The sequence below is a fragment of the Temnothorax nylanderi genome, unplaced genomic scaffold, assembly GCF_030848795.1.
Source record: "Temnothorax nylanderi isolate EJ_2023f unplaced genomic scaffold, tnyl_v1.0 TNYL_tig0741_pilon, whole genome shotgun sequence".
Classification (NCBI taxonomy): Eukaryota; Metazoa; Arthropoda; class Insecta; order Hymenoptera; family Formicidae; genus Temnothorax; species Temnothorax nylanderi.
In genome coordinates, this window is record NW_027249803.1 from 51,609 (window position 1) to 60,690 (window position 9,082).

Consider the following 9,082-nt stretch of genomic DNA (forward strand, 5'->3'; position numbering starts at 1 on the left):
TCCATCTTAATGCTGTCGAGAATCGCTTTCTGCTGCTCTTGCGAGTGCCCTTGGCCTTCCTCCATGACCTCGGGCAATTCTCGCGCTAACTTTTCGACTCGCCGCCCGAATTCCTGCGCGCTTTCTCCCGGTTTTTGTTTTAGGGAGTTAAAGTCTAATTGCAGATGGGTCATGCCGCGCTTTCCGAGATATTCTGTTTCTAGCTCGCGCTTTAGCTGCTTAAAATCACGAATATCGCGCGTGTCGAAGTCTGTCATGGCCTTTCCTTTGAATTTTGTACATAATATGGCCTCTAAAAGCATTGATTCGTCCGCGGGCTGAATATTTTTCATGGCGTAGGCACTCGCGCTTAGAAATTCGCGGACGCGCTCTCGGGACTCTCCGTTTATTTCGGGAATCATGTTTCGGGCTTCCTTCAAGCTGAGGAACCCGATGTGTAGTCCCGGTTGATTTCGGACGTCGCTATGCGTCCGCCCGTAAGTAACGTCTAATGGACCGTTACTGCGTACGCGTCGAATTCTTTCGTCGGAACGATCGAAAGTTGCGGCCTCCAGTTGGCTCGTGCGATCCTGCAGGTCGCGTATCGCGTGCAGGAGTTCGTCAGAGCGTTCAAAATTCGCGGCCTTTATTCGGTTTACGCGATCCTGTACGTCACGTATCGCATTTAGGATGTCGTCGAGCACGGCGTCTCGCGCTCCTGGACATGCTCGCGCGGGCTTCGAAGCTCGGCGTGGATTATCTGTGGGTGTTCGCTGGGTGTCCGACCTCAGGCGGTTAATCTCCGCGTCCACTTGTTCGGGCGTTATATCCACGCGAGATGCTATGGCCTGGGCAGCTCCTCTGCGCTGTCTCATTTTTTCGGTCGTGAGGGTATAGTCCTCTTCTGTCGGATCGAATACGTTGCTGTCGTATGATGTCAGTAAGAATTCTCCTCTCCCGGAGTTCTCACTCTGAGTATCGGCCGAGGTGTCCGAACGTGCGTCGCCTTCGGTCGGGGGCAGTCGAAGTACGTCACGGTCGTGATTGTCACTGTTTTCGTCACCGATAGCGTTATCCGCGTTATTTCGTGGGCCCTCGTTCGCATCACAGAGGCTAGCGTCTAAAAACGCAAATTCGCGCTCTAGTACGACGTTGGGGTGTGTAGTTCTAGCACCGGCGAGGCGTCGTCCGAGTAATCTAAACTGCGCCGTACGTTTTCCGCAATCTCGCGAACGGCTTCTTCTACAATTCGAACCGGGCCTATCGGGCTGACCCTAGGAGTTCGTCGCGCTGGCACGCTCTCGGCTCTATGTAGCCACGACGGGTTAATTACGGGGCGATCTCGGGTTTCACCGCCCGACATTTATCGGCGCTCGCTGTTTTATTTTCGGCGCTCGCGGATTTTATGTTCGGCGTTGGCGATCCGTTTTCTTTTTCGCTCGTTGGTTTTACTTTCGGCGCTCGCGAGTATAATTGAAACGGACTTACAGTATCGCCGCGCTGCGCATGGCGTCCGCTTTCCGCTGAGTCGTCGTCCGCTGCTACGCTGTCCCGCTGGGCTGTTTCGCTGCCTCGCTGCTCTGTTGCCACGCTGCTTCGCTGCCACGATGCTTCGCTGCTTGGGCTGGCGAGTCCGTGCGGTATGTCGGGGCCTTCTCCGGTGTCGCTGATAACACTCGGCGGCTGCTACCGTGCCTTCTCTCGCTCTGGATCTGGCTGGCTGTTTCTCTCTGGGATGCTTAACCACCTTTTAATGATCCGCTCCTTTTGCAGGCGTGAACCTCTGGAGTTGGATGTCCTTTCGCCCGGTTGTTGGAGATCCCACCGCTGCCATCAGTTTTGTCGTGCCGCGCCGCGAATGAAGGTTCGGGGGCCGGCACAGGGTATCGAGGATTCTCCGGGACGGGGAAATGACACTAACACTTTATAGATTAGGCTCAAAGCGGTGTTTAATAAATATATTCCCGTACACCTTTGTTTTACTTAGTTACACTGATAAAGAGTTGGTTGTAGACTGCGCGTTGGTTGTAGACTGCCCGCCGCTTCTCGGGAGGGCGGATTTTTATCATGCCTGGGCTCGTTTCCGCGTTGCCGACTCAGCTGTCAGCGCTTTTGCTTCCACGATTGGGTCAGTAGTGACCCGGTGGTGTCTGGAATGCCAGCTCGGGTATATTTGGCAATTGTCTGGAATGCCCTCTCAGGTGTATGTGGCAATTATCGGTGCTAGCGCTGACAGCTCGATGTTGCAACTAGAAAACGTTGACTTCCGTTTCACAACATTATTTTAAACTAATATAATTAATTTAATCAGATGCGAGATAAAGATAAAAAATGATTAAAGATTAACATAATTTATGTTTTACATTTACAATATAAATGAGAATAAAATTTACAGAAATATTCTTGTAAGACGGAAGTCGAGTTGACCTGATTGCAACATCGAGGTGTCAGCGCAAGTTCCGGCTATTGCCAAATACACCTGAGGTGGCATTCCGGGCTTCACCAGGTCGCTAGGTTACTGACCCGAGCCCGGAAACAAAAGCGCTGACAGCTGAGTCGGCAACGAGAAAGTACCTCCGAGCGATAAAAGGCCCGCCCTTCCGAGAAGTGGCGGGCAGTCAACAATCAGAGCACAAACCGCGTTAGTCCGTATACTTATTATTAAGCCCGCAAGTCAGGGTAGTGAATTAAGTGATTCATGTGTATCTAAGAAATATCCGTTTAATTAAACACCATTGCAACAAACAAGTAAGTTTCGAGAGTTGTTCTTTCTCCATCCGGCGAATCCAACGAACCCGGTGCCGGCCCTGAGACGTACTTCACGGCGCGGCACAACATTCTGTAAAAGTACCTATACATTATTTCTTCGCAAAAGCTTATATGATAATCTTATCGTCATTTAACGAAGAAGTAAAAATGTGATGAAATAAAAATTACTTGTTTTAAGTAAGGTAAAAAATATACTGAGGAGGAAAATATAATATATAAAATACAGATGTATTTTATTACTTTATTATAAAATTTGAAAATAATAAATAAATCAAATTAAATACTTATATTTTTAGTATTTTATTTACATTAGATCAAAAATTGATTGTAATAAAGTTGTGCGAGAGTGCGCGGGTGCGCGATTGATGGCGCGAGGAAGACGACCACGAGGAAAGCGGTTCACACAAGTCAAATACGTATAAGTCCAATAAAATAAGTATATTACAATAAAGTCTCAGTATGTACAATGGATACAGTGTTCCTTTACTTTTAGCAAAGCAAGAAGCCGTAAACGCGCGCACAGATGTTAGTACGGCATGCAGCGGTGGTGAAAGCGTGTTCGCGAAGCGCGATAGCGAAGAGCGAACTCAAAGCGGTGTATACAGCGGTGTTAGCTAGCGTAGTTAAGCGGTTTAGCGAGCGGAGATTCTGTGCGATGGACTTTCGACAAAGAGCCCGGTGCGCGACGAAGCAAGCTCTTTTATACGGGAGCTTCTTCTCGCAATAACCAATTGTTTCGAAGCGTTGTCGGTGACCTCCGATTTTCCCTTGTGATTGGCGGCAAAGGGCTATGACACGCATTGAGTCGCACCTGATTGGCAATCGGCTGCCTACGTCACCGCATCGCCTCGACGCGAGACGAAACATTGCTAACCGGCCGTTAGCAATGTTGTTGTTTGTCACACCGGTGACTGTTTATAGCGTGGGTTTCTCCATCGCGCAAGGACATGAAAACAGCGTTTTGGAAACGTCTTGAAGGGTATCGATTGCGAAATGCTTTTAGAGAAGCCCACGTTATAATGCAAAGTATTCAGAGCTTACATATTCGGATTAGGATTTTTATTGAAACGATGAACTTACAATACAGAGAAGGCACGCGCATTGTGCCCTTTCATTTGACGAGACCGATGCACGCTACGATGCACTCGTGATCTCAAACAAAAGTAAAAATTTAAACTAAATCTATTACGACAATATTTAAAATAAAACTCATTAATAAAGCAGTGCCAAAATATTTATGTGTAAAAATAGACATGTATATTTATGCAAACTAATATTAATTCAATTAAATTTATAACGAAAATAATCAAGATGAAAAGTTAGGAAAGATTAAAAAGTTTTATGTAATGAAATAATATGAATGCGTTTAAAAATTTACAGAATTGTCTCGAAAATGTATAACATTTATTTTGAAAGCATGTTATTTATCTTAAAATTATCTAGCTATATTTCAATAGTAAAATAAAAGTTTTATCAAAATTTGTGCACTCCGCGATCGGGTTTCGATTCGCGAGCGCGGTTGGCTGGTACAGCCTTGTAACAAGGACTCGGCAATCAAGGTATTGGTGAGAGGAACGACTACGAAGAGATGCGGTATTGGTGGTATCGAAAATTTAATGTGTTACTGTGTCGAGGTATCGAGAAGTTCTGAGGCGAGCGGTATTCACAATAGGTATCTAGGCGGTAATTGCGAGCGCGAGAAGAGAGGGAAGGTTCGCCGAATAACGCGAGTATGTCCGAGGAGAAATTCGGGTAACAGGTAGCTGTCGCGGAATACGTCGGGTCCGACAAGGTCTCGCAGATCAACAACAGGAACGAAAACACGGCGAGCAATACAATCTAACGCTCGAAATCAACGGATGGGGCGAGAGATATTTTGCGATTCCTGAACATACCGCCCGCCTCGAATGCTTACATTCGAAACGAGAATTATAATACAGTGAGAACTTACGTCTAAATACATAATAAACTTAAATCTAAAGACAGAGTTTATACAATGAACATTAATTCTAAATACATTGGCGCTTTATATTTATACATATGCATATGTACATCTCGGTGTCGTGACCGGGAGATGGGTCGCATCACGGCCGCGAACCGCCCGCCTTGACCGCTTCCTTTTCGGTTTCGATATTGATATCGATCGGCAGGAAACACAGCTTGACAATGGGTCGCTTATATTCGGAGCGTGCGGTTTTGACGGTAACGACGCGTGTCAGCCCATCATCCCCGGGATGACAGACGGTAATACGTCCGAGTTCCCAATGACTTGGGGGGGCGAGCGGATTACGTAAGAGAACGATCTGACCAACTTTGGCCAGGTTGTGGATAACGCGCCACTTCGGGCGTTGTTGGAGCGTATGCAAGTAGTCGCTCACCCAAGACCTCCAAAAACCTTCAGTAATTTTTTGTACGAGTTGCCAACGCGAAAGCCGATTCTCAGCGATGTCGAGCACGCTCGGTTCCGGAATTACGACAAGATTGGCACCGATCAAAAAATGACCGGGCGTAAGGGCGCTATAATCGTCGAGACTCTCGGACATTGATGAAATCGGCCGCGAATTTAAACATGCTTCGACTCGGCACAATAGCGTATTCATCTCCTCGTACGTCAGCGTGTGGGAGCCTACGCATCGCTTCAAGTGATATTTGACGCTACGGACTCCTGCCTCCCATAATCCGCCGAAATGTGGAGCCGCAGGAGGGAGGAAATGCCACGCTATCTGATCGCCTGCTAATCGGTTCAAAAAATTGGGATCGCGCACGGCAGCGTTACAAGCGGCGACGAGCTCTCGTTCGGCGCCCTGAAATGTCGTACCATTATCGGAGTACATGCTATGTGGACGTCCGCGTCGAGCTGTAAATCTGGTAAACGCCGCGAGGAAAGCTGCCGAGCTGTAATCGCTTACTAACTCGAGGTGAATCGCTTTCGTTGTCATGCAAATGAATAAGGCGATGTAGGCTTTGTGAGCCTTATGACCGCGTCCTTTCGCAGATCGTACGAGTATCGGTCCGGCATAATCGACTCCGGTATGTTCGAAAGCTCGCGAAGATCGATTAACTCGAACGTCTGGTAAGTTGCCCATGAGTTCCGCCGGGATGATAGCCTTTTCGCGAGCGCATTTAACGCAGCGGTATAGAACCGCTCGTACGGTTGCTCTAGCGCGCAAAATCCAGAATTCGGTACGGAGGTGAGCGAGGGTAATGTGCGGGCCTCCGTGGAGTGTGGTATGGTGAGCATGCGATATGATGAGAGATAACAAAGGATGAGACTGCAGGACGATTGGATGTTTGGCTGAATCGGGGAGATCGGACTTTTGAAGCCGCCCTCCGACTCGGATGAGGCCATCGGTGTCGAGATACGGGTTAAGCGCGACAAGTGAGCTTGATTTGGAAACGCGACTGTTTGCTGTTAGACTCGCAGTTTCTTGCGGAAATGTTTCACCCTGAATCTCCTTGAGCCAAAAGATCTTGGCAGTTTGAATTTCGCGTGGAGCTAATGCGAGCGATAGATTGACCTCCGCACTGCTATCCGGTATGGAATTGAGGCGAGAACGAAGGATCTTGGCGAACCGCATGAGATATGCCGTCACGCGCAGGAGCTTAGTCCACGAGGAATAGCGAGTCGCGAGATCCCACTGTTCGATAGCACGCGCGACGCAAGCGTGCACGACGACTCGGTTTTCCCGTGATATTTCAGATTCGATTGGCGACGAGCATGACGTCGGCCAGTGCTCAGGGGATTTTTTAAGCCAGGAGGGCCCCGACCACCACAGGGCGCAATCGGCAAGTTCACTAGGGCGCAAACCGCGAGATGCGCAGTCGGCGGGATTATCCGCCGTCGGAACATGGTGCCAGATTGCTTTCGGTAAAAGCTGTTGCACTTTGGCTACTCGATTAGCAACAAAAACTTTCCATCGTGATGGAGACTGCTTGAGCCACGCTAATACAATACGTGCATCTATCCAACAGTGATATCGGAGATTGGGAATGTCGAGATTCGAAAGAACAAAGGACATCAACTGTGCGAGCAGTAACGCGCCGCAAAGCTCGAGTCGCGGTACGCTTATTGTTTTGATTGGAGCGACCTTTGATTTCGCGACGAGTATGCAAACGATAACGGGGCCGTTTCTCGGTACGAGACGGAGATATACGACCGCGGCGTAAGCCTTTGTCGACGCATCCGAAAACCCGTGAATCTCACAATCAGCGATGTTAGAACCGTAGTTTGTCCAGCGAGGAATCGATATAAGTTTGAGACGCGGTAATTGACTGTGATATTCGCGCCATTGTTCTAGGAGATCACCGGGCAACACGTCGTCCCAATCGCATTTTAGGGCCCATAGGCGTTGCATGAATATTTTCGCGACAACGATAACGGGGGTCACCCATCCTAACGGGTCGAACAATTTAGCGATAGTGGAAAGCACCGCACGTTTCGTCTGCCCCGGGTTCGGTGGGGTCGTTACGCGGAAATGGAAAGAATCGCTTTCGGGATTCCACGCGACGCCTAATATCTTTAGAGGCTCGTCGGCGTGTAGATCCTTATCGCGCGCGAGACCATGATCTGAGGGATCAATGTCGGAAAGCAACTCGGGACAATTACTTGCCCATTTGCGTAACCGGAAGCCGCCCTTTGCCAAGAGAGCAATCAACTGATCGCGAATTTTAAGCGCGAGTTCACGGTTGTCCGCTCCGAACGTACAGTCGTCGACGTACGTTAAGAGAAGCAAAACTAGAGCGGCCAACGGAAATTCGTCTCCGTGATCCTTTACGAGCTGTAGCAGGACGCGAAGCGCGAGGTACGGGGCGGAGGCAGTGCCGTATGTTACGGTGAGCAACCGGTAATCCGCGACTGGCTCGGAGGGCGACGAGCGCCAGAGAATTCGTTGGTAGTCTACATCGCGATTATCGATTAGAATTTGCCGGTACATTTTAGCGATGTCGGCAGTAAAGACAAACTGATGCTGACGCCATAACAGAATGACGGCGGCAAGATCTCTCTGTAGCTTAGGACCGATTAGCAAATGATGGTTCAACGAGGTACCGTTCGATGTAGCGCAGGAAGCATTAAATACAACCGGAAGCTAAGTGGTGACGCTGCTCTCACGAAAGACAGCGTGGTGCGGAATATAATAGACTTGAGAGTGACTCGATTGTGAGTCGGTATCGCTAACTTTCGTCATATGACCGAGCTTCTCGTATTCGTCGAGGAATTCGCGATATAACGCGGCTTTATTTTGTTCGCGAAGAAGTCGACGCTCCGAGCGAACTAAACTTGCTAACGCGGTAAAGCGGGATTCGCCAAGATCTATAGGGGGGCCGGTTTTGAACGGTAGCCGAACGACGTATCGTCCCTCCGGTGTGCGAGAATGAGTAGCGGCGAAATGCTCTTCGCACTGTTGCTCTTCGGGACTTAAATGCGTTTTATGAGGGACTTCTCCGATCTCCCAGAAGCGGCGAAGATCGAGATCCAGGTTTTCAAGGATTGCTCCGTGATGAATGTGAACGGAATCGGGATGGAGGGATTGAGCTGGAGCGATAGGCCCGGAAAGTATCCAGCCGAAAGCGGTATTTTGCGCGATAGGCTCGCTTGCATTTCCTTTACGGACACCGTCTAATATAAGCATGCCGTATAAATCAGCTCCGATAATTACATCGATTGGATCAGAGCTCATGGGATTCCTATCCGCTAGCGTTAGGTCAGAGATGTGCGCCTATTGTGACGTCGATTGAACGCGATTCGGTGCGTACTTTGACAGCGATGTGACTATATACGCGGTCGTCGAGAATGCAGGTTTGTCGCCGAAAGAGGCGGTTACACAAATATGTGCGGCAGAATGCGACAACGATTGCGATTCTCCGATTCCGGTAATACGGGTAGTTTGCTTCACCTTCGCGAGACGCAACCGCTGAGCGATATTTTCCGAAATTAAAGTCGCGACGGAACCTTGGTCGAGCAAAGCGCGGGCATAAACGAAGCGACCTTGTGGAGAGTAAACACGAACTCGAGCGGTTGCCAAAAGTACGGTTGACTTCGGCGTCATCGTATTCGAAATTAAATGAGGCGCGATTTCGTTAGCTGTCGATTTCGGTAGCTCGGTACTCGTTGATTCGACGGTAGGAGCGGACTCTACGCTAGCCTGCTTTGCATCGTCCGTAAAATGCAGTAGGGTGTGATGTCGCTTATGACACGTTTTGCAGGATCGCGCGCTTTTACAATCCTTCATCGAATGTTTACACCCGAAGCAATTGATACAACGATTCTCTTTCTTTACATATTCGTATCGTTGCGACGGAGTATACGCTAAGAATGACGGACATTGATATAGTA

General features: G+C 48.9%; 1 protein-coding gene across 1 annotated transcript; it reads right to left on the reverse strand.

Moving 5' to 3' along the window:
* Positions 1-4,832: 4,832 nt before the first annotated feature.
* Positions 4,833-7,682, reverse strand: LOC139785121 (uncharacterized). The gene has a single exon (XM_071724272.1). The coding sequence runs from the start codon at positions 7,680-7,682 to the stop codon at positions 4,833-4,835; it is 2,850 nt and encodes a 949-aa protein (XP_071580373.1).
* Between the last annotated feature and the right edge of the window lie 1,400 nt (positions 7,683-9,082).

What these genes read in the sequence shown, in the direction of transcription:
- LOC139785121 (XM_071724272.1), bottom strand. Translation starts at nt 7,682, where the DNA reads ATGTACCGGCAAATTCTAATCGATAATCGCGATGTAGACTACCAACGA.